General features: G+C 41.7%; 1 protein-coding gene across 13 annotated transcripts in view; it reads left to right on the top strand.

The window, feature by feature from the left end:
* ARVCF (ARVCF delta catenin family member) overlaps positions 1-26246 on the top strand; it is a 299641-nt gene that overhangs the window by 234525 nt on the left and 38870 nt on the right. For 11 of the 13 annotated variants that reach the window (XM_076353123.1, XM_076353124.1, XM_076353120.1 and 8 more), the window contains 4 exons: positions 7811-7928; positions 9204-9375; positions 11651-11668; positions 16106-16177. In XM_076353123.1, the coding sequence (XP_076209238.1) occupies positions 7811-7928; positions 9204-9375; positions 11651-11668; positions 16106-16177 (380 nt within the window). The remainder of the gene's footprint in view (positions 1-7810; positions 7929-9203; positions 9376-11650; positions 11669-16105; positions 16178-26246) is intronic. The other 2 variants (XM_076353122.1, XM_076353119.1) reach the window with 1 other exon arrangement.

The raw sequence follows: 26246 nt of genomic DNA, 5'->3' as shown, positions 1-26246 counted from the left end.
TACTCCAAAAAGGATTCTTTGACAAAGTCATTTGGTTGACTTTCCCTCTTAATCAGTGTGCTCCCCTATCATAGTTCAAGTAGTCAAGGCAGTTGTTTAACCAAGGAGGCCTGGACAGGACTTCTTACAAAGCTTAGCACTTTCCTGTCCCGCTCAGAGGAGATGAGGGCAGATGCTGCCATGTCTCTGTCCACCCAGCCACTGTGCTTGGAGGCTGGTGCACTTGTATTGTTTTCATACTGGGTTCAGCCTTTGGGAGATTGCTGCTCCAGAAACTGGAGCTAATTATACTGTCAGTGTTTTGTTGTGCAACAGGTACTTTTGAACTGGACTTTCAGCAAAGGAATAGTTTTAGAAAGAGGTAAATACTGAACAGAAATTTGCCTGTGAATCTTCACTTTGGAGGCAGCAAGCAGCACGGAAAAGGGACAAGCTTATCTGCCCAACCCAGACTGGAAAAAAACCAACTCAAATTAAAAACCTACACAATAGAGAGGAGTGAGTGAAGGCAGTGTCTTAATTAGCTTACTGATACTGTGCAGAATCACAGCATATGGCTGTCCTGGGGCTTATATGATGAGCAGAGCGTTTAATTCGTGCTAGTAAGGAGCTCTTAGGGTTCCTCCTGACAGTTCCTGATGTTTAGCTTGTAATATAAATAAATTATGCATAGATTTTAGCAGCAGAGACATAACCTAGTTCCATGCAACCTTAATGCTTTACAATCAAATCTGAAGTATAAATTTAAAGTTGTGCACTTGCTTATTGCCTTCTGTCATTCCTTAGGAATGAATCTAGGTCCCTTCTCCCTTGGCTGTCAATGAAGGGAATCTACAAAAATGTCTTTGCTGCGGTGGAATGAAGAGTAAGACTGAAACAAAGCTCACTGCAGTCACTGTAACGGACACAGTTTGCTTTGGAAGGCATGTGAGCTGTGATCCTTTATTAGATAAATACCGCCTCGTTTTTGTATTTTTGAGATGCTTTTCACATTGCAGCAAGCATGTGTGATAAAGCAAGCAGAGCCCCTTAGCCTTTCCTCCAAGCAGAAACTGGAATAATTTGGAAGCTAAGTATCTGCTGGGCATCATGGAATTCTTGCGTAGTGCGTTTCTGCATCATTTTGCGTTGCAGGAGAGCAAGTTAAGGCCCTCCAAGTAGGTCATGCAGGAGGTAACCAGTCAGCCTTTTACTGAAAAGGCGTTACACAATGTTTTGGATATAGAAAGCCACAAATAACAAAGGATGGACTTGACATCTGTACCTTGTTAAACTGTACTGCTGGCTGTTGAGCCCCTGCTTATTGTAGGGAGCTCTTATAGACAGTGCAGACATGAATGAGACATGTGACAGTGTGCTTTGTAGATCTCTTGCTGTATGCCAGTGTCGCTGGAGCACAGACTAAGCTTGGGAAGTCCTTTTTCAGGGGTGACTTTTGGTATGTCCTCTTTTGAGCATTTGAGCAACTAAACAAAACCAATCCCTTTATTCAAATAGCTGGAAGGATTTTATGTGCAAGGCTGCTCCGCTGCTTCTCTCTTGGGTCTAGCTGGTAAGTGGATGCTTAAGTGGAGCAGAAATCTCCAGTGGGATCTCTGCCCAGATCTGATACACCTTTTCTCAGCTGAACAGCTGCTCCCTACCTAATGTCACCATCAGTAGAGCTCCCCTGTCTTTCTGTTCATTTCATTTGGACTTTGGCTGCTTCTTATTTTGTTTACTGTGTTCTCTGCTTGATTTCCAATTCAGCTGTCTGCTGCCAAACTCCATTGTGTTGTACATGGCGCTCTCACCGGTGCTGCCTGGATCAGGCTATCTTTGTGTCACAGACAACTTCTTTCTTTTTCTCTCCTATTTTCAGAACAATGAACTTAATACCAATTAAACTTCCTGGTATTTCATGTGAACTGAAGTATGGAATTCATCCTATTTCTGCATGAAATGATGGAATGATTTTAAAATGCTGTATATTCCTCCTTTGGGACATTCAGTACCTAGAAATAAGCTCAGAAATAGAGTACATTTACTGCAACTATTATTTACCAGTCTCCTTTGGCTGACATCCAAATAAAAATTTCTTAATAGTGAAGCAAAGTGTGGGTGTGGAAACGTGGTGTTTTTATAGCAAGGGTTCTGACTGTCAGAGTAGGTGGATAGAACAACTAATATATTTAAATTAGACTTGTGAGAACCTTGTAGTTTTTTATCAGCTGTATAAAATTCGGTGTCTGGACAGCGAAGCCTCAGTGATGGTGTTAGTCAAGGTCTAGTGCGGCGTATGTACTGCCTGTCAGCTCCGCCACAGCATTGCCGTAACTCAGCCCCCTTGTGAAGTGCTGCTCACTGAACCCACCAGGAAACTCCAGTTGTTTGTAGCTCTCTGGCTTGTAACGATTGCAGGTATCCTTATCTTCTTCAACAGTGCTGGGACAGACTATACAGGAGCCAATGTTACTTTTTAGCCTGGCAATACAAAAATAGCTATTAGAAGGTTGTTTGCCATAGTAAAAAGTAGGATTCATTTGGGCAATCTGAGACCCTGCAGTGTGCCCAAAGAGGCTGTTGAAAAGAGCACATCACTGTCTCAGCTTCAGCTCTCGTCCACGCTTCTTCCAGAGCAAGGTGGAAATGTTACTAGGAGGATATCTTAAACATTTCCAGTTCAGCTTTCTATTTATATAAAAAACAAAGTCCCCAACCTGTTGTCTTCATCCCCAGCTGGGTCTCTAAACAGTGCTTTTCACACCTGCTGAACTGAAGCGGGATGGTAAGTGCTCAGTAATACTCTAACCTCCGGCTTTCAGCTTCATCTGCAGCACTGTGGGATAACAACTGATGGCCCTTTCCAGCCAAGTGGCAGACACAGCAGTAGTCTTGGAAATACTAGTTTTAATGTTCAGAGAAAAAAATGTCTCTGATGCTTGTATTTTCAAGTTTCTCTTTATCATTAAAAAAAAAACCAACCAAAAACAAAAGCTCTCCACATCTCCACTCTATCTTTCAGATTGTTAGGGAGAGCACAGTGGGGGCATTGCTACATGATTTGCATTGAAATAGTGCAAATTAAGTGCCATGCATTTAATTACTTTTTAATCTTTTCTCTTGAGGATAATTTTAGTGTGTGGCACAGATAGTAGTAACAGCTCACCTATCCTAGAGGTGATGAATACCAACTCTGTTCTGCAGATGTAAATGTTACGTTCAGACTTGCATATTATTAAGACGACTATTAGGTGGTAATGATAACCTTATCTAAAGCACGAACAGATTTCTCAGCACGTTCCCCGCCATTTTCTGAAGTCTTTAATACCAACAGACTGGATTCCTAGCCTGATGTGTTTCTATGCTGGTAGGTATTTACTTTTATTTAACATTTACTTAGTGTTCCTCTGTTTTGTTTTCCCAGGGAAAGCATATATTTGAACACCCTTACAAATCCTCTTTCACTAGTCCTGTCTACAGTCTGGACTCCAAGAAATTGAGGAAGAATCCAGGTCGCTTTTTCCAGCTACAGGCTGGGGATTTAAAATCTCTGGAATGAGATTTGTGCTTTACTGTTTTACATAAAATCAGTCATACAGTTCGTTTCCTTCCTATGTACTTTGAGTAACATGGAACAGTAATTCTGTCTTGCTCCTAGAATTGCTCTTTTGAGTATGTTGTATATATTTATAGTAAGCACACTGTGAAGCTTTCTATTACCCTTTGCAGTGTGATGTGAGAAGGATACTATTGTTGTTTTTAAAATACATTTTTCATTTAATGGGCTCTTGGAAAAGTACTGAGAAGCAGGGAAAGTAGCAGAGGCCTCCCTGGGGGTGAAGAGACAAGGCAAGGGAAGCAGACTGTGCAGAACAGCAGAGATGAATGGCAGGTATCATTTGTCACTGTTTTGTGTAAAATCCTCCCCATTCCCACCCATTTGAACAGGCAGTCAACTTTACTTTCATTTATAACAGGATTTTGTCCATCATCCGTGCCTGAAAAGCCCTGCAGAGTTTCTGTTTCAGTTCAAACTTAAAAAGTATCTTTGACTTAATATCAAGAACCTCTATAGATGAAACTGCCCCAGCAAGCAAGTCTCTGAGATACTGTGTTTAATTCCAAAATCTTTGGGCCGTTCCAGTTGTTGCATGGCAGCCTAGCTCCGCAGTAACAGAATTAACAAGCACCTCAGCTAGGGTTTTGGCTTCCTTTTCTATTCAGTGTCTCGTATCAAATGCTCTATCCACTGAAGAGTTAATTTTCTTCTGATATAAAACAATGCTTGTCTAATGTGTAGAAAAGTTCAGTGAAAAGCAAAACTCTCTACTTTATCCAAGTCCGGATGACACATTTTGCATATCTCTCTCTTGCATGAGTTTCAGGAAGTTTCTGCCCTGGGCGAGGCTTTGCATTCCTTCTGTGGAGTGTCGCCCTGCGTAAGGCGACTACAAACCCTCTGTTAACGTCTGCTGGAACCTGTTGCCTATTTGTTGACTTTCATTAGCCTTGAAAGAAGGGTGTTTAGAAACTTTGCTTTGAAAGTTTCCTTTGGAACATGATTTAGTTACAACTTTCATTCCATAATGTGTAATAGATCTGTAAGATGCATCAAGAACAATTCCAGTGCAGATGTGAAATTGGAAGACATTTTTTCCTGACTCCGGTCAGTGGAGTGCGATATCAGGTTGGCTATTCCATTACGGTTTCTATCCTTTTTAATGACCAATACTAGCACTAGCTCTCTTATCAATGTAATCACTTTTGTCTCCACGCTACAGTCCCTCCTGAAGACCCAAGATGTGAATTTGACTGGTGACTACCGGGTGATGCTTTTCAAGGCGGTAGATAGTGTAGAGTCTTAACACCCCAAGGCAGAAATGCAACCTGGCATTTTGCTGGGTTGCAGGAGCTTTTGAAGGTTGCTCTGGATCATGGAAACCATGGAGCAAGTGCTCAACCCTGGGAGCACTTCTCCTGGGATTGCCAGATGAGAACTTATTCAAAGCATACTGTCTTCGTTTTCACTGTGCCTGCCTTTGCTTAGTGCTTAAGGATGTTTGGCGTACTTGTGCATGTATCTGAAATGCAAATATTCCCATGGAAATTGGGAGATCTTCACTGCCTTTTGCGGTGTTGGAGCAGCAGAAAGAGCAGACTCTGTGAAGCAGGTGCTGATCTCCCTGGGCTTAGTCTTTTTGGATCTGTTTTGCCTAGACTTCTGTGGAGGAGAATGTGAGCTGGGCTCTCCAGTGGGTCTAGGTTATAGTTACAGACAAGGAAATGGGTTTTGTTGTTCCCTGTTAGGTAAATCTCATGGGCTGCATGAATCTCATTACCCAAGGAGAGAGGACTACCAGAATCCCAGGAGTGTTGGGTATTTATAGAGGAGATGTTTCTGCATGAGATGCTCATAAGGATACATTTTCTGATGTGTTAGTTACAACGTTAAAACTGCAAAGTTTGTTGTCTGGATAACTTATTCATAGCATTAATTAGCTATTAATTTGATCCTGCAGAGTTTTCATGCCTATTTATGTGTGATATATGTGGGAATTTTTTCTTGAGGCATTAATTTTCACTAAATTTTTCTATAGTTGAAGATACAGCAAGTGTTATCATCAAGCCACACTCTTACTGATGCACTTTTATAGTATCTTTTTCAATTATAACCTTATAAAAGTCTGCCTTAATATTAATCCTTATACAGATCAAGAAATAAGAAAGCAGGATACAAAATACTGTGGTGCTGTTGATAACCGAAGCAGTAAAACAAATGTGCTACAAGTGCAGTGGCACAAATGGACCACAGAAAAATCTCTTTATGAATGGGCCGTGGGGCAACAAAGGTGTGAAGGATTTTTTTGGGCAAAATTTGATTTTTTTTTTTTAAAGTCTGCAAGTGTTCCTTATGTATTTTAGTTCTCTATTTCTAAGACTTAATGAGAGAATAAGAAATGTGATACACAGCTCCAGATAAGACTGTTTTTAGTGCATTTCTGTCACCCTCAAGCTTAATAAGTAATGTTCCACTTTAATAGATGTGCTTGGAGGTGGAGCTGCTATCGTTTATTGTTATAACTCCTGAAAGGTATCACAGAGAATTTGAATTCTAATTTCAGTTTCATAAAGACTTTACATTAAAATTCACATTTGGGCTTTTGATACGGAAGGATTAGTACAACTGGAGATGGAAAAACAGCATGTAGAATTCCCTCTTCCATATGTCCTGTGGAATCATATTTTAATATCCACTTTACCTGCCTTGTGTCAGCCATTGCTAGAGGTGAAGCTGTGTGTTAGGATTTGGGGAAAGGATTCATTTATCTGTGCATTTCATTTGTGTTCTTAATTGAAAGTGAATGTGCTGTAACAGCAACCAGCTCACAATTAAGTGTCCTCAGATTTTGAGAGGTCTCTGAGAAAATGTGTTTTTTTCCTAGTCATCCAATTAGCATACCAGCCTGCCTGGGTGATGGGGGGACATGGGAGGGGACCATGATTGATCTGTTAATTACTTGGAGATTGGCAGTCCCTCTAGTTAGTTAAAAAGAAAAATTCGCTGCATGATCCTGATAGCAGAAGGTAATGATTGTGTCCTGAGCTTTTGAGAGCTGACCTTACACGGGTTTGTAGAATTCAAAGACCCTGAAAGCTGAAAGGTTGGCTGTGTTTTCGAAAGTAGTGCATTGCAGCTTTGAGAAAACTTTCCATAGAGGTTTTGCCAGCGAGCACTATTAAGAATCATTTTGTCACTTCATTCCCCTCCCCCTCAAAAAAAAGAAAAATAAAAATTAAAAAAAAAGGGGGGGGGAAGAGGCAGTGCCTGGAAAATTGACTTGAATTTTATTTATTTACTGGGTAACGGCAGGTTGATGCTTATGCAAGGCGGGGGCTTCAGTATGTAGCGTGCATGCTTGCTGGACAAGTGAGGCTAAGTTCATAGCTCCCCTCTAACGCTTTCTGCAGTCATTGATATGTGCAACTTTAACAACTCTGAGTAGCCTTTCACTGCTCTGTCTCGCATCTTCTACCTGTGCCATTCTCTTGTGCAATGCTTTGAGAAATTTGAAGCCATATAAACATACTGACTGCCGTCTTTTACTTTCTAAATGTGACTGATCCAGCCTTTGTGCTGAATCTGCTGTACACAGTGTGAAAGATGGGCTTTAAATGTCATAATGTGGGATTTAGACTGGGTGGCAGTAACTTCCAGTCAGAAAGCTGGGGATACAGAACAGATTTGGAGAATCTTTAAGCAGTCAAGGAGACAGCAGTTGTACATGGTGACTCCCATCTGACTTCTTTGGAGCAGATGTGTGCCAAAGAAACTGAAGAACAATTTTATATACAGGTTGATTAAATAAAATATAGCTTATTGTACACCTGTTTTTAATCTTTTTCATTTCTCAGTTTCTCTGGCCATGAATACTGCTGAGCAGTCTTGTGATTTTGCATGTTTTTCTTAAGGTGGTGAAGTATTTTTCAGATTAAAAATTCTGGCTTTGATTAAATTTTTGATTTGCATATTGTTTGCTCTGAAAACTCCTATCCAGTTTAAGGCATATCACTGGACTCACCAGCAATTCAGAAAAATGTGTTTGTAGGCACCTCTGTGACTGTGTCCACCTTTTCGTTCAGATTCAGGGAGTTGCAGATGTGCATTGCCCATATTTTACTGAGATTTAATAGGTTTATCAGACTACTTTGCCTCCAAATTGTTCATCCAAGGTAATGAGTTCTTAATAATTGTAGTATAAATTGGCGCACCTTCAACTTTATGGTGAAGGTCAGAGGGCTAAATTTTCTTTTAAATCTCTCCTGTTAGGAATGTAAGTTCAGATGGAGCAGAAGCACGCAGAAGACTCAGAGAGTGTGATGGCTTGGTGGATGCCCTTCTTCATGCTCTACAGTCGGCAGTTGGCAAGAAGGATACGGACAACAAGGTGAACTTGAGTATTAAAACTTAATGGATGTTTCCATTAATTTAGGCTGAAGTGTTGCACTGGGATCTGACTTCTGTTTGCTAGTATCAGAAGGGGATTATGCTTGCCTCAGCAAACATAGTAAATATCTTCCTCTCATCTCTGTCATGATATCCATATACTGATGGGGTATCAGCATGATGCTGCTATGTTACCTTGTATGGCTGATGAGGTGAGCAAAGGCAAGTGGTCGTCATAGGTGGGGAGAGTAGTCCTTTATTATTGTCAGTGACATTACTGCTATTGTTCTGCATTACTTAATTGACATTTATAAGTGCAGTCTCCAAATCAGAATTGAGTCCCATTGTATTGTGCTTTGCACAATACCAGCAAAGGAGTCGGTTCCCATTTTAAAGACTTTATTCAGCACCATCTCTAAAGACTGTAGTGCTTAGACATTAAGATATGTCTTCAGACCTGCAGCACTTTCATTGTGGCTTTTTTTAGGTGCAGATTTTGATTAATCTGTTTTTATCATCATCTCATCCTGTGGCGCTTAAAAGCATATTTATATGCATAAGGAATATCATAAGTTTAACCTGTTTAAAAAAGAAAGAGCATACTGTTGCTTTATAACACCAATAAGGCTTGTAAAGCATTGTTATTTTATTCTTTTTGAGTCCCACCATGTGAGGGACTGTACAAGGGAATTATAAAGCCCTGTCACTTAATCAGATAATTTTGGAAGTGGATTTTGTAACCACCTGGTGGTTTCCATTGCAACCTACAGAGCATTGCTCTTGTCAGAACCTGACGTCCTATGGATTAGCTATTACTACAGGACAACGTGTGTTCTCACTGAAATCCTCACGAGGCCTAGGTTTTGACCCAGAGAAAATTTAATAAAATGGGCCCTTGGGGATTGTAAAGGTTGGAAGAATGAGAGAGAGGCTTGTATTAAAATAAGATCCTTAACGATAGTTTTCCGCTGTATGTTTGATCTTTTGGTGAATTGTATTCTTTATGTAAGATCAGGTGGTATTTTTGATTAGAGAATTTTCATTTTGAATGGGTACTGTTTATGAAGTGCTTCACTTTTGGAAGAATAAAATTAGTTTTAGAACAAGAATGAACCTTAATTTAAGACGTCTTGACTAAATCTTCCTCAAAAGCTACATTCTTTTCCTGGGGCAGGTGGGCTTTTTTTAAATTCCCCCAAATCCTCCACTGTATAATATAATGGTTTGCAAATAAGAGGGTGCAATACTTAGTATAACATAAATTTCTCTGTAACAGTCTGTGGAGAACTGTGTGTGCATCATGCGGAACCTTTCCTATCATGTCCACAAAGAGGTCCCTGGAGCTGATAAGTACCAAGAACTAGATGCCAGTCAGACTACAAGCACGGGAGGCGCTCAGAAGAAGAAGAAAGACGACGCTGGTTGTTTTGGTGGGAAAAAAGCTAAAGGTATGTGTTGCAGAGAGCTCAGAACTGGAACGGGATTTGGGGGTAAATTTTGCTGTGTAGGCCTGCTCTTGCAAGCACATTCATCATGCTGGTTTAGAATGATGCAGTTTGTGGAGGTACGTGTTTGTAGTGTCGTGGCATGTGTCCGTCTCCCTTGTTGCATTACTACTAGATATTTGGGAATTTTTTCCACGACTGCTATAGTTTTGTTTGGCTTTAAATGCAAGTGGTGCATGCTGACAGATGACATTCTGCTCTTGGACAAAGGTGGATGTGCTTTGCCTCTCCTCTGCATTACTGTGTTCTTGCATCTGTCAAATCTATGCTTAGTCCGCTTTCTTGGTTGTATAGCATGTGTCACGGCCTGTGGAAGCCAGGCCAGCATGCGTTCATCCCCGTGCATGGTACTCCTGTCTGTACGTCTTCCATGCTTCCAGTCTCTCATATTTGAAAACAAACTAAAAGCCTACCCTCTGACTCACAACCAAAACATACAACCTCCCAATTCTGTCACTCTTTCACTAGTTTAAATTGCAAACAGGGTTTTGTAGCTTTTAATTGTCAGTCACTTTTAGACCTGTTCTGTCCTCTGGGGCATGGTTGCAAATGAGTTTCATTACAAGAGAGGATTAATAGTCTCAGTAACCCCCCTTCCATCTTTCCTTTAGAAAGAGACACTCAAATTATATCAATTCTCTTTGTTGTTTTAAAGAAATGACTCTTCTAGACTGAATTTGGCGATAATTAACTCCATTTTCTGTCTAGGCTCCATTCTACTCATTCATGTGTACTCACATCCTGGCTTACTATTTATAGCCAGGTCTAAGGAAGGTTTTGGTCCTGAAGAGCCGATACGGAATTGTTTGACCTTGACGGACTGTGTGCTGCATGTTACTCTTTCTTTGATCTGACCTGTACGTGTTACTAAAACGTTATGTGTTTCCATATGTATTAGGGAAGTCATCACAGTGTGAACTTGCTTTTGCAGACTAGTCTGTCATCAACTAGATTTAAACTCTGTTTAAAAAAAAAAAAAAGATGCGAATCTTTTAACGACTGGGGGAAAAACCGAAGAAAGAATTTTACCTGCTTGGTCAGCCTGTTCTCACAGTGAATGACTAGAACTTCACTGTGATGTCCTTTGGAAACCTTGAACATGTGCTGACTCGAGCCTGTTCCCTGCCACTTGCAGTCCCTGTTGTTTTGCTGCTTGAGAGCAACGCAGTCAGTGGAAACATTCTTATGACATAAAAGCTATGAGTGTGCACTGTGGGACGAGGGGAGTGTGCTGATTGAGAACTGTCATCATCCTCTTGATGACAGTGAAAAGAGAGCGCTCTCAGGTGGCTGTCCTTTGTCAAGTGTCTGCCTCTTTCCTCTGGGGCTGACCTATATATACCTTCTGTGTCTGAACACCCTGATAGTTTCTGTTTGTCAGCCAAAGCATCTGATCATGTCTTTTTGGACAAATTGGTCTCAAAATCATCTGACACTGAGGATGAACGTGCAGATTTTGGCGAGCAATGCAGGCACTCGGTGACAGCTTGGGTTTGGCTCTGTGTGTTCAGCAGGAAATGACAATTTCCAAAGTATATTTTAACATATTTTTCCCCCCTTTTTGCACTGCTCTTCTTAAAGTGTGCTTTTCTCTGGAGGGAATTCAATTGATAATAATGCTGAGCTCACAGCTGGTAGTAGGTAGATCAGAAGGATAGAGGGGGACAGGCAACTGTTGTGTTTAAAAAATAAAAATTAAAATCCATTCATAAATGTGCTTTTAAAATCATAAAGAGAAGCTTCCTTTTCTCACTATCAAATTTATGTGAATACCTGGTCTGAACCTGCCTTAATTTTCTCAGTCTAGGACTTTAAAATAGATCAATTCTCTCCCCCTCTTGTTCACTTAATCTTGCAGTGTTTCCATGTTTAGTTTATTTTATTTCATGGTCATTGATCGTAGCATTTCAAACACCCCTGCAAAGGGCTAGTCATCTTTCTGTCCCCTCAGATCTGTGAGCACTTTTTCATTTAATGAAGAGAGGAAGAAAAAAAAAGATACTCAGAGAAAGATTGGGTTTTTTTCAGCAGGAACAAAAGGGAGAAAGTAGAATATCTTGGTTTGGTTTGGTTTTTTAATTGAAAGTTCTGTAGTATTCTTGTAATACTCAGGTTTTGAACCTATTCTGTGAAATTCTGCCTCTTTGTGACTGTTCCTTTGTATTTTCTTCCTTCCTGTAAATTTTTGTTTTTCATTTGCTGCTTTTCTGGTAATTAGAGGAGTGGTTCAATCAAGGTGAGTCTTTGCAATACTTTCTTTTCATCATCACCATAACATGCTTTGTTCAGCTTTTACATGCAAGGCTGAGAGCTGAGATCAAGGTCTTGTTCATTCACCGCCTCCTCTGCTCCCCCAGTGCATCCTCCTGTTCATTTCAGTAGGCATGGAAATCCTCTAATTGAGTGAGCATTTGCAGTTTGGTCTTCCCGCACTGAGAATAGAAAAGACAAGGTTTTATTCATTCCTGGTGTAAGTGCAGTAAGGGAATTGATTTGCAACTGGCCTGATAACCCCATGAGAGAGGGAACACCTAAGTGTGCGAGTTGCCTCACCAACACTGTCATACCAAAGTACAGCTTTGCTAGCTGGTCTGGGTAGCAGTAGCCATGAAGACTCAGCAGCTTGGATGTGTATTCTCAGGGATCCTTGGTATTTTGTCTGCTTGGGTACGTTTGCCTGGGCTGCTGCATCTTTATTACTGGCACTCAGACTAGCTAGATGAAGCTACCCCTAGTAAATGCCTCTGGGGATATGCCCTTTAGTTTCTCACCCCAGCACAATAAATAAAATTGCAATTGGAATACACAAGGCTGAGGCTAAAGCTTGCCTCCCTCACTTCTTGGCTGGGAAGTTGTTAGGCTATGAGTGCCCTGGAGACTTCCACTGTGTTACTGAGACTGATTTGGGGGTAAAGGCAGGGTAATTTTCAGTTTGTGACACTTGCTTCAGATCAGTGGGTTCTGGAGGGTTAAGCCAAAAGAGAAATTGGCGGGGGGGACACCCTAATTGCTCCACCCAACCAATGGTGCTCAGTAGTGTTCTGTGAGACACTGCTTACAGACTATGACTGGTGAGCCTGTGGAGGATGGGCATGTTGGCAAGACAGAGCTCAGCCCTTGCTTTCTGTCGCTCTGCTACACTCCAGTTCAATTAGTGTATTAACAAGCACAGTATTGAGTGTTGGGGGGGGATGTTATGAAGAATCTCTCTTCCTTCAACTTTTTTTTTAAACCAGAAAGAAAACATTTGGGAACTAATCCTTCAGCAAAAATGGTCTAGCTGAATAGCTGTTTTGATTATCCAGTAAAGCAAAACGACATTTGAGGAAGATCAACAACAACATTAGTGGTTAATAATGCTGGGTCACACTTCAAAGTCCATACTGAGTTTCTGACAGATTGAAAATGCCGAAGGTCATGTTTTGGTTGTTTCTTACATAATGAAAAGTAGTGGGGTGGGAGAGGGAAAGAATTTTAATCCCACTGTTTCAGAGACTGTAAATTGCATCTTGCACAAGCAAGTCTCATGTCAGGCAGTTTTCCCAAACCAGAGTGCTGTGCCAATTCCTACAGCCAGGTCTCGTAAAACAGACCTGTCAGCAGAGGCATGTTCAAAGCTGTTTGTCTCTTGGCAAAGTTTGGATCTATGCTTCTGATGTAACAGCATCGTCTTTTCTCTGGCATACCTCGGGCTGGAAAACTTAGAGATCGGGGAGATGCATAGAAGGGCAGAAACTGAAATGTACAAAACCAGGATCTTAAACTTCTCTTCTATGGCTAGTGTGGTCGTTTCAGCATCCCTGTGCACTAGCATTACTGACAGGCTTGAGTGACAGAGGGGGGCATTCAGAGCTACAGAAGCTGGTAGTGAAGCTGGTTTTCTCATGGTATCAGTCAGGCCAGGGGACGGCTGAGAGGTTTGTAATTGGTAGGCTCTTGAACTTGCTAAATTTGGTCACTTTTTTAGAAATGCCAAACCAACATTTGTGGGTACTGTGAAAATCAAATGGGAAAAACACCAGCTGGGCCGCAGATTGAAACCTTTGCCCTCTAGATGGATTTCTTCTGGGGTCTTCTTACAGCTTGGTCACCTTCTCTCTATAGGAAAGCCCTGGAAAATGTAGGTGCTTCTGGTATTTCTGAACCTGGCCCTTGCTCAATTTGATTAAGCAAGTAATTTGTAGAGTTGAAATCCCCTTGGTCAGAGCTCTGTGTTCTGAATTGCTTCTGTTCGTAAACAGCTGGCAGCTTCTGGTTTGAACAGACGTGGTTTTGCCTGCGAGGTGGGTTAGTTTCTCGGAGGGCTGAGAGACAAACTAGGAAAGGCATCATAGAAGACAGCCAGTATTTGCAGTCTGGCCCAGAAATTGAGACAGCAACTGAAGATCACAGAGCACAGGTGGAGTGTGCTGTCTTAATGAAAGATGGTTTAGTAAATAGGCAGCTGATTCTGCATTGCTAGCTCAAAAGATGTAGCAGCCAACACTGCTCTCCTGGACAATCTCTTCCTTAAAAAGTTGTGCACAAATACATACTGCTTACTAAACAATGCACTAGAAAGAAGGGAGCTCTTACTGTGCCATCTCAGTTCTGCAGGACTAATAGAAGTACCAAACCCCAACCTTTAAATTATAGAGAGAACTTCTGAAATGACTAGTTGGGTTGAATAAGGTCTGGCTCTCCGAGTAAATGTTCTGAGGTTTAAACTAGCTAATGCCAGGGACATGAAATTCGGGGTCATGTTAAAAAAACAGTTTGTCCTACTTGGAGATAAGATGGAGTCACATTTTTTTTGTCTGCCTTAAGTCTGTAATCTTTCCTAAACACTGACTTCCTTCCTTCAATGCTTTTTTTTTTCCCCCTCCCTCTGCCCTGCTTTTTCCTGTCAATGCTCTAAGGGTCAACAAGGGTTTGCAGCCAGTAACTGGGTTCAGCTGCCATTATGAAATGTAATGTCCTTTGGTGATGCACAGCATTTTTTCTTTCTGGTATTTGATTCCCCAAGCAACGTGTTTCTGGTGCTTTCATGGAGCGAAAACCTGATGGAGGGCTGCAAAGTTCAGCTAATTCCTGTCCCTTCCTTTAGAAAAGATCTTTCAAAGGAGTGGTATGGTACCTGGCTGCATGACCTTTTGGCAGCTTGGATGGGCTTTTTCGTACTCTATATAATTAAGCAAATCACTTCAGATGAACAGAATTTCTCGATGCATGTTTTGTTTTGCACAGTAGTTAAGTTGGTTGGTATTCTGTGTGGCATTTCAAAACAAAAGTGTGTGATATTTCCAAAGAAAGGGAGGGGATGGAATACTGTCTCGAGGTTTGGGGGGTTTCTTCCCTCTTGATGTTATTTCTAAATATTCATATTGGTATTTAAAAGCTCTATTTCTTCGCTGTATAGTACTACATATGTTTATCCTTTTGTCAAGAGGAAAGGTGGAGTGGCCCACTGAATTCACTGTGCAGAAGCTGTACCAGCTCCCTCCTGTAACAGGGCAGGGATTGGCCTTTCCCATTTCGTGACCTATTCCCAGTCAAGAGTCAGACTAATATCCACGTTACATTTTCAAGGACCATTTTCCTGTTTGCTTTTAAGCATCCTGACTCATGGAGCTTTCAGCCCTTCCTGTAAAACTCCGTTAGCAGCCTGGTAGAGTCCCTGTTCAGAAGCCACCTCTGGCAGCTTAAATTGCGGTGTTCTGAATTCATCCCATCACACCTGCCTCCCCCCCTCTTGAGGAAGAGGGACTAAATAACTTGATTTTCCCCCTGAAAATAATTTGGGAAAACTAAATTGTACACTGCTGTCCTCAGAAGCCATGCAGATTCCTGCACTTCAAAATCTCTCTCTCTGCTGTCAGTACATCTCTGATGGCAAGGTGCCTGCTTATCCCACAGCATCCATGCAGGCTTACCCAATGCAGTGTCTCTCCTTGGGGGCACAGGAGGGGGTGAAAATTAACCCTTCCCTCCCCAGCTGTTTACATAACCTTTAATTCCCAACCTAACTAAAACTAAAGTCCAGGTTTTGTTCTGCTTTTTCTGAAGGATTGTATAAATCAAAGCTGATGCAATGGTTTGAAACTGTCTCTTAGCAAAAGTATGGAATTGTTCCCATTAGTTTCTAATAAATAGTCAAAATGGCACTTTATTGATTGAAGGGCAATTCAAGGTTAAGTTGTTGGCTGCTGTCTGTACAATATATTAAATCTAGGCCTTCCTGCCTGATAGTCACAATGAGAATAGAGGCTGCAAAACAAGCCTGCTATATATTGCTTTGCTGCTCAGTTTCTGCTTCAGTTAAGCTTCAGATCAAAATTCCTCTGTGAAAATAACAAGTAAATACTGGGCTTCTGAGGCAGGGGCGTAGCTTTGCCAAGAAGGGAAATGGCACAATTTTCCATGATTTTAAGCACTCTTAAGACCCACTGAAATGCTAGTGCTAAGTATGTTTGCGGATCAGTCTGAAAGCGGGGATTTTTGTCCCTAAGTTGCTCATGCTAAAACCACAGCTATGCAGCTGGATTGCAAGTCAGATATGTACAAACACAGATAATAGTCTGTGATTTATATTCTGAGTCTGTATCTTCTCTCATCTTGTAGATGCACATGACAGTAACTTACCTGTCAGTACGCTGTCAGTCTTTTCCATCTGTTGTCTTATTTTTTTGCACAGGAAAGAAGAATGGAGATTTGGACAGGAATTTTGATACACTTGATTTGCCCAAGCGGTCTGAAGCAGCAAAAGGTAATGCTAATGTGTTTGCTTTTGGAAATAGCAAGTAGCCTGGGAGTTGGAGGCTCTTAAAGGAACTTGAGATGTGAGCATATAATAGAAAATAAAAGAAATAATAGATGTGTCGGTGCTCGTTGTTACCTAGTATTCAATACTGGATACAACCAGCTTTTATATAAAGCTGCTAAATGGGTGGAATCCTGTAGAAGCCCATCTGATTTGGTGTTAGGTGATTGTGACTCCATAGAGGGGTGAGTGTATGCTCTCTTCCTTTACAACTCCATTTGCAAATTGCCTGCACTAGACGTGGATGTAAGGAGTTACGAAATGCATTAGGTGAGTGTACTTATCACTAAACTTTTCCCTTCCCTGGCATCTCTGTATTTCTTCAGTGTTCTGACGAATTGGAGAGTGAGGGCAGGGAATGAGTTCAATTTTTTTTGTCTTTACTGATAGTCAGTCTTCTCCTGAATACAGTATTCCTCCCTGTCTATAGTGAGTAGACTTGCAGTTTTCCAAAATCGGGAGGTTCACAGAAAAATTCTTCTGCATTGCACTTTTGTATTTCAGCTCTGGCAGAGGTGAAATCTTTCACAATCAATCTGCATTCCCTTCCTTCGTGCATGGTGCTCTTTTTAATTGGAGATGAGGAGGTGATTTGGGATCTCGTCAGATTTCTTACAGCATTGGGTAGTGTTTTGAGATTTGCACAGGTTTTATGGAATCATAGAATAGTTTGGGTTGGAAGGGACCTCTAAAGGCCATCTAGTCCAACCCCCCTGCCGTGGGCAGGGACATCTTCAACTAGATCAGGTTGCTCAGGTTTTCATTTGAAGTGTGTGCAATGTCATTGCAAAGATTCAGCCATTGTCATGGCAACTGCTGCGGTGCCACCCTGTCAACCCAGCCTTGCAGGAAAAGCTCTCCCATAGCACCCTCACCTTAATGATCTGTGAATACCCAGAACTAACCGAGTATTCTTCAGAAGGAAAAATCTTACTCTTCCTGCATCACTTGTGCAATTTCAGAGAGTATAAAGAGACAGTGTGGTTCAATGGAGAGATCCTTGGGCTTGAGATACCTGAATTATGCTGCTTTAGTGACCTTGATTGAATAAACTAATTTGTCCTTCAATTTCCTTACTGCAAACTGGGGGCAGCAACAGAGGCCATATCTAACATCCTTAGAGATGTACTGATAGTCGGTAATGGTATAGTAATTACACATGTAAAGTGCCACGCTCTCACTTAAATTCATGGGCAGTGAAGCTCTGATTGACAATATGCAAACTAATCCTGATATATAGATGGATCTAATCTATTTACAGACACCCTTTACAATGGGCACAGTTTCTAGGCTAACGTCTAAACGTTAATTTTCATTTGGTGCATTATTGCACAAGATACTCATGCACCTCTTAGAAGGTGCAATGCCATCCTATTCGGAAAGCTGCAGGAAACCTCTCCTAACTAACCTTCACTTTAATGCCATCAGTTCAGGGCTGGGCGTTGGTTACGTTGCAGAGCAAGGAGACTTCTTAAGGATGCAGAAAAAGAAAGGAACGCAAAATATAGCAAGGGCTTCGGCACTTCCATTCCTTTCCAAATGTGATTGGAATGTAGATGCCACTAAAGGGAAAAGATGGAAATCAAGGATTTCTGCAAAGAAATGGATCTTGCATAACTTTCTTTAAGATAAAAATCTTTCATATGGCTCTGCTAATGGTAGAAGTGTTGTAGCATATCTGATGGGAGACATATCTGTCTCGCTGAGCTTACACAGCTCGTTATCATATTCAATTGCTAGAAATCACACACTCTTGAAGAGGTTTTGTTTGATAATTTCAAGATACCCCCATTTAATCTAAGGAGAACAGATTTTAGTCTAATGTGGTGGGTTGACCCTGGCTGGATGCCAGGTGCTCACCAGAGCTGCTCTATCACTCCCCTCCTCAGCTGGACAGGGGAGAGAAAAAAATATAACAAAAGGCTCGTGGGTCAAGATAAGGACAGGGAGAGATCATTCACCAATTATTGTCACGGGCAAAACAGACTCGACTTGGGGAAAATTAATTTAATTTATTACCAATGAAATCAGTAGGATAATGAGAAATAAAAACTAAATCTTAAAACACCTTCCCCTCACCCCTCCCTTCTTCCCGGGCTCAACTTCACTCCTGATTTTCTCTACCTCCTCCCACCCAGCAGCGCAGGGGGACGGGGAATGGGGGTTGCAGTCAGTCCATCACACGTTGTCTCTGCCGTTCCTTCCTCCTCAAGGGGAGGACTCCTCACACTCTTCCCCTGCTCCAGCATGGGGTCGCTCCCACAGGAGACAGTCCTCCACGAACTTCTCCAGCATGGGTCCTTCCCACAGGCTGCAGTTCTTCACGAACTGCTCCAGTGTGGGCCCTTCCACGGGGTGCAGTCCTTCAGGAACAGACTGCTCCAGCGTGGGCCCTTCCACGGGGTGCAGTCCTTCAGGAACAGACTGCTCCAGCGTGGGCCCTTCCACGGGGTGCAGTCCTTCAGGAACAGACTGCTCCAGCGTGGGCCCTTCCACGGGGTGCAGTCCTTCAGGAACAGACTGCTCCAGCGTGGGCCCTTCCATGGGGTGCAGTCCTTCAGGAACAGACCGCTCCAGCGTGGGTCCTTCCCATGGGGTGCAGTCCTTCAGGAACAGACCGCTCCAGCGTGGGCCCTTCCACGGGGTGCAGTCCTTCAGGAACAGACTGCTCCAGCGTGGGTCCCCTGCGGGGTCACAAGTCCTGCCAGCAAACCTGCTCTGGCGTGGGCTCCTCTCTCCACGGGGCCACAGGTCCTTCCAGGAGCCTGCTCCAGCGTGGGCTTCCCACGGGGTCACAGCCTCCTTCGGGCATCCACCTGCTCCAGTGTGGGGTCCTCCACAGGCTGCAGGTGGATATCTGCTCCACCATTAACCTCCACGGGCTGCAGGGGGACAGCCTGCCTCACCACGGTCTTCACATTGGGCTGCAGGGGAGTCTCTGCTCCGGCGCCTGGAGCTCCTCCTCCCCCTCCTTCTTCACTGACCTTGGTGCCTGCAGAGTTCTCTCCAGTATTCCCCCACCTCACCTGGTAGGCTGGGGGTGGGCAAGATCTTGGGAGGGGACGTAGCCAGGACAGCTGACCCAAACTGACCAAAGAGATATTCCGTACCATATGATGTCTGCTCAGCAATAAAAGCTAAGAGAAAGGAGGAGGAGGGACAACATCTGTTATTACAACGTTTGCCTTAGGAGCAACCGTTCCATGTACTGAAGCCCTACTTCCCGGGAAGTGGCTGGACATCACCTGCTGATGGGAAGTAGAGAATAAATCTTTTTTTTTCCCTTTGCTTCCACGCAAGGCCTTTGCTTTTGCTTTATTAAACTGCCTTTATCTTGACCCATGAGGTTTTTTTACCAATCTTATTTTCTCCCCCCCGTCCTGCTGAGGAGGGGAGTGATAGAGCGGCTTGCTGGGCACCAGGCATCCAGCCAAGGTCAACCCACCACATCTGACTACATATCTCATGCTAGATTAGGTCAGGAGACTAATCCCACAGCATTTTGAAAGAAGCCCTTTGACATGGAAAAAGGCATGAGAAACTATTCATTTGTGTGCTAAGAGTAAAAAATAAATTCAGTGATACATTTTTGTTCACTTTTTTTACTAGTAGTTTCCTGCTAAGCATCTAGTTTACATGAGAGTTCCTGGATATTAAAGGTTCTAACAAGACTGCTAGGATTTTGAATTGTTTGGTAAGATAAGACAAATAAAATTGCAGTTTTAAAACCCTTAAATGCTCCGGTCAGATCTATGGCATAGACTATAATTGGCTCTGATGAGATCAGCTCTCAGCTAAAGCAGAACCTCGTTACTAAGATTGAAAAATCATGCAAGTTTTAATGATCAAAAGCACTCAGTTTGAGTGACACAGTGAAGTGCTATTTCAAAAATCAACAATTATAGATTAATCTCTTTCATGTATTATTAAGGCCATATTAAAGTGAGTTTTCAGCTGGAATCTTTGTGGGCAAATGAAACTGCAGTAGTAAGATTTGTTCATGCAATGCAGCAAATGAATATTGTGGTAGTTAACAAATACTGGGATGCAGTGTTGTTAAGTTTCCTGTAATCCTATAGTCAGCATCCGTGGTGCTTTTCTGGTGGATCTAAAGGTGAGGTTTCAAGAACCTGACATCATCATTTCCCTAGAAAATGTTCTTAGGTATGATCACTGAGCTTAATTGATAGTGTGCTTATGATCACTTAAAAAACCGCGAACTAGAAACAGTGAACTAGTTCAGACCTATTTTCTGTCATTCTGGAAACTTTGGTCTCCAAATTATTTTAATTTCAGGAATCTCTGCCTATCCTGTAGCTGAACATCATAAAAGCAGAAACTTTTGTAGTTTCTACTTGGGGGGTGGGGGCAGGTTAGTGTCAGTGTGGGAGGCAGAGGTTTTCTCAGTCTGTTCAAGACAGCTTAGGAACACGTTCACATCCTGAACAGTCTAAAGGGTCTTGCGAGTTATTACCTAGTTTAAATGCTAGTAATTTTTTTTTCCTGGAATTTGTTTGCTCTCGTGAGGAATGAATTAATGAAGGCAATTCTTTTTTTCAAAATGATGAACTAGAGTCTCCTTTTCTTCTGATTGCTCTTGATTTTTTTTTTAATGGAAATCAGATTTTGCTGCAGCACAGCATTTGAGCAGCCCTGAAACCATTTCTAAGCCTTTAATAATTTTATGTGCTAGGCATTCTGGCAGGGGAAAGCTTCCAGTTCAGGGTTGTTATCTGTGGTAAACTGGATAATGTCAGACAGGAGAACTTGCAGAGCTTTCAGAAGCTGTCTCATCTAATATTAAAAAATAAATATATATGCTCTGGCAGTGTCCAGAGTACTGCTGTCCTCATGAGGAAAGATTGTGGAAGAGAAGCTTCTTGTTTCCTCTTTGTTGAAAGGAGAATATTTTTTTTTCTGACGGAGAGAGAGCATAAATTTTTTGGGTAGTGATAAGGACTTGCATAGAGCCATATAAGAAGGGGATAGCACTGACAAGAAATTATAAATGCTGTCCTCGGGACCTTGCTACATTTAGTACTTTCAAAAATTCCTGCTTCTGTGAGGCGGGGGGGGAAGTCTTGCTGAAATCCCTTCCCCAATATAAAGTAGGTCCCTGATAACGGTGTTGGCCGTCTCCTCTGCAGCGTGTTCTCTTCTGCACTACCACAGTGCGAATGCTGATTTCTCCTGTGTGCACATTAAATATATAGCATAGTACGATTCCTTTGCTTTGTTCGCAGAGTCCTTATTTCTGAGCAGGAATAGTGACAGGAGGCTCATGCACTGGGGGGAAGATCAGGATTAATCATATCTGTGCAGAGGAAAGCAGTGTCTCAGATGGCAGACTGTGCGATAAGGTTTTCTGAAAAGAATTAGCATTGATATGTGTCAGCCCTCTGAAGATGTTCTAAAGGTTGTAACGTTTAATTCTCCTGATGTGAAGGTGTTGGATTGTCCGCCTCTGTTCATCAGTGCTGGAACATGGGAGGAGAAAGTCCAGAAGAGCAAACCAGCTTTTTATATTGAATCAGCAGGTTATTCCTAATTAAATCCAGACCTCTGTGCTATTTGGTTTAAGCAAATCTCGTGGCTTCATACATCCAGTGGCATAAAAGCAGATTCTCTAAGGTGCTTTGGGTGTTGAAGTTCAGCTATGGTTTCAGTTTATCTCATTAGGGAGTTGAAAGTTTTCAGCCATAAGGAGACATGTGCAGGTACATTTCAGCCTGGTGGATGAGCTAACTCATTCTCTTCTTTAAATCAGTTATTAAAGTGGTTATTAATTTATCTTTTCCATTTTGATTATTTAAGCTTACTTCCATTTTAATGGGAACATAAGTTTAGGAGTGAGTCGAGCAGAAATACTGAACTAGTGCTAAAGCCGCTTATAGTTGAACAAGCCTGTTTTGTTGCAACAGGGACCTCACAGAAAAGCTGAATTTATTTGAAAGCTCAACTTTGTGTGTACACTTATCCTGCTCAGCAGCCTATGTAGGTAGGGAATGAGATTTTTGGGTGAACTTACCAGCTCTGTCTCCACTATCTGAAATCCTCAGTCGCTTTCCATGTAGCCTGATGCTGATGATAGATTTTCTATTCCAGAAGGTGAGTGTTTAAATTCACTTATAAATCTTTGTGTTACTGCTCCAGGAAATTAGACTTCCTGGCACTGTCAGGGTAATGACTTTAACTTAGTAGATTACAAAAATGTCGGCAATTTGTCTTCAGCTAAAGGCAACATGTAATGGGGGGAGAGAGAGAAACTTCACTGAAGCTTTACTCTGACTTTAGGTTTGTAATTAAGATTAGCTGCTGTTCTCATTTCACTGCCATTTTAATTTGCTTTCTTTAAATCTTTACAAGTTGACTCAAGCACTCACCTGCCCTTTCCAACTCCCTTCAATCATTAATTTTGATTGTTGTATTGTGAATAAATGAGTAGAACTGACTGATTAATGGTACCATCCACACCCCTCCTGTGCCTGCTAGTGGAAATTGAGGGACTGGGAAGATCTCCTCTGTGAGAGCAAGTAACATGTTTTTGTATTAATATCTTTTAAGTATTTCATGCACGTTGTTGAGAATTCCTATCAGAATTATTAAGTATCTCTTATTTCTGTTGCTTTACTAAGTAGAGTGTTCATTTTGGTCCCGTGTGTTTTTCATAATTTACAAAGCAGTGAAAGATTTCTCATCTGTCTTCCAGTGCTTTGAGTCAGAGGAAATTTATTACCGTGAATAGGGAAATTCCCATATGGAGCCTGCCCTTGCCAAACTTTCTCCAGCCTGGTACCGGTAAATTCTCATTCTTTTTCCCAACATCTGCAAGGAATTCGGAGCAGGCACCTGTGGATTTTTCCTTTTTTGCATACACACTGTTTCTATAGCTGACTGCTAATTGTTCTGGAATAGTCTGCTTTTATTGTCATAATCTTCTTCAACTTTTATGTTGAGCCACCTGTTTGTTCGAAGCTGGGTTGAAACATGGCAGTGGGTTGCTTCCTGGCCCGCTGAGCTGTGCTCTACAGGTGGAAACTCTTATTTGTCATCTTTATGGATCTGTTAAATTTGATTATGTAGAACATAAATTGTAAGTTTAGGGCTGAAACTGAAGGGTTTGAAAAATCATATGGGGAGATGCATCTGGAATGTGAATTGGAGGTCCAGAAGTACTATTGTGTCGTCTTGTTTCTGCCCTAACATATCTTCTTCCAATGAAAAGAATGAGTCTGAAATAGCTTCTTGTTGTTCTTAACATGACAACTCAAGCAATACCAAGTGTATTATAGAACAATGATTGATTATTTTCATTTCAAGCAAACTGGCCTAAGTCTTTAAGAGTTGTAGCCTATATTGCCACGCTGTGACACCTTCTGTGTTTTAATGATGTGTGCATTTCTTGAATGAGTCAGATACGGAGCGGGTTTAATGGTTACTCACTTAGCATGGATTTTAAATGGAGTGCAAAATTCTGTCACCAATAGTTAACTTGATAAAACTTCCTTAAAACAGGAGATTGTTCCATTAGGAGTGTTGTTCTTTGTACAGAGGTTTTTTACAGAGTTTACAGACAACACAAGTTCTCTGTTAACTCTAGATGAGGTGAGCAGTGATGGGTGGCGATGGCTCATCTGCAGAGATAAAAAGGTGTTTTTCCTTGACTTCTGTCTCAGTCCTAGTTCCAGTACATACTCCAGGGTACCTAAAAGGAAACTTTCTATAGGATTGTACATGATTAGAAAGGTTTTGCAGTTCTTGCTTGAGAAGTTTTATGTAGGCCAACAGGACAGGAGAGGGAACGAGTAGAAGGGTCTGCCTTGGTTTTCAGGGACAGCTGACTTTGAAACCTGTTGAATAAAGACTGCTTCATTGTCATGATGTTCCCTGTTACTAGTTATTCTCAGTTCTTGCTGCCTGTTGCCAGCATCAGCTGGTTTTATGGTAGATTTGTCATACCCATGCAGAGCTGCTGGACTTCAATGTTAAAACGGTCCTAGTAGTTAGTGATTCACAGTCTTGTCTTGTGATAAGCTCACCTTGCTGCACAGATGTTGCATAAAATAAATCATTAGCACAGTTCTTAAGGATTGTTCCTTCCTTTGTTGCTTTTGTGCAGGTAGTAAGCCTTGAACAGCTTGGCCTTTGAAGGATGTCCATGGAACGACCTCTGTTTCCTTCTACATAACTCAGTGGCATAATGTTTAAAAAAAACCAAAACAACCCCTGCCTATTTTTAACAGGTATTGAACTAGCTGAGCAGTTAAAGCAGCAGATTTTCCCCAGATACCGTGTTTTACCCACAGGTACCCATGGTGAGAGATTGTCATGCAATGCATTAAACAGCTGCAACTAGACAAAATCTTTTGGGCTTTTATCTTGGTGCATGCTGCTGCAACAGGACTTTGGCAAACATGTAAAGGGCACAGTTATGCTTTCGTATTGCATTATATTGCTAGAATCGGGATTTAATAAAACAAAGTGCTCTGTTGTGTAGGAGTCAGCAAACCTTTGTAGAGGGAGGTAAGTTTATATCACTGAGTGTCCAAGGTTCTCTTATGGTCTGCTTGGTTTTTTTATGTTACTATTCATTTGATAGGACGAGAGGAAACAGCCTCAAGTTGCTGCAGGGGAGGTTTAGATTGGACATTAGGAAAAATTTCTTCACTGAAAGGGTTGTCAAGCGTTGGAAGAGGCTGCCCAGGGAAGTGGTGGAGTCACCATCACTGGAGGTATTTAAAAGACCTGTAGATGTGGTGCTCAGGGACATGGTTTAGTGGTGGGCTTGGCAGTGCTAGGTTAACGGTTGGACTCGATGATCTTAAAGGTCTTTTCCAACCTAAATGATTCTATGATTTGTAGACCAAATGTGGTTTTCTTCAAGTGCTATATACTTTTAGCCCTCTCTTGACATACAGGTGACTTAAGTGATGTTTGTAGTTCAGTAGTTAGCTAGTGATGGCAGTGTTTGTCAATGACTAGATACTTTTTTTTTAATCCACTGACATAGGCATGCATTGTCTTAGGATCAGCATTGCCTTGAGATGGAAGATGCATGTCTGCCTTATCTATAGTTTTACTGTCATCATTGTTGGGTGTGATCACTTGCATTCATGTATTAATATTCATGTATTAATATTGTATATTTGTAGTAGTTATTTTTGCAGGAATATTCAAATATTGATAAGGACTTGCAATTCAACCTTGCTTTTCTCAAGTGTGTATCTTTCTGAATTCTGCCGCTAATTCTTTTCACTTGTTAATACGATTCTATCCTACAACATTCTCACTTTGGAGACTGTGAGGCAACACATTTCTGGGACAAATACTAATAATATGAGTGAAACCCTACACAGTGACTGTGTACAGTAACGCTGCTGAGACTCTCACAGCTCTGCTGTGTGGGGTTTAGCTATTCCACCAAATCATGTGAGAGGAATTTGAGACCGTTACAGGACCAGCTCTTACTCTGGTGTTATCTGTCTGCTCAGGAATGTGAAGAATAGTTTTGGCTTTACATTCTGGTAGTTGCTACCATGTTTGTCAAATTGTTGCTTTCTCACTTCTGCGAATGCCTTGACATTGCAGCTCTGAGCCATGCGTTCTGTTCCTTTGCTTCGTCTGTGGGGACATCCAGGCAAGAACTGTATTTACAGATGACACAGGCTAGAGTCCTGGTAGAGGTGAAATGGCATCTGTGGAACAGAAGAGCTCTTGCAGCTGTAGTGAGGGGAAGCACAATGTTTGTGTGCCTAGACTATCCTATAAATTGCCCAGTTAAGTGAGATTCACTTTTGTGTCAGGAAGATTTGAGTTGGGAACTTGAAGAGTTCTGCTACGTAGAGGGATATATAACCAATGTGAACTGAAGACATTTCAACAGGAGGAGTGATTGTAGTGATACAAGAATTTCATTCAGCTCTATATTTATACAGGGTTGAGAATGTGAAGCTCTTCATGAAGTCATAAGGTGGTTGTTCTTGTCCGTAACTTCTTGGCTTTGCTATAATTTTTT

Source organism: Aptenodytes patagonicus, chromosome 15, assembly GCF_965638725.1.
Source record: "Aptenodytes patagonicus chromosome 15, bAptPat1.pri.cur, whole genome shotgun sequence".
NCBI lineage: Eukaryota > Metazoa > Chordata > Aves > Sphenisciformes > Spheniscidae > Aptenodytes > Aptenodytes patagonicus.
This window is presented reverse-complemented; position numbering and strand designations above follow the sequence as displayed.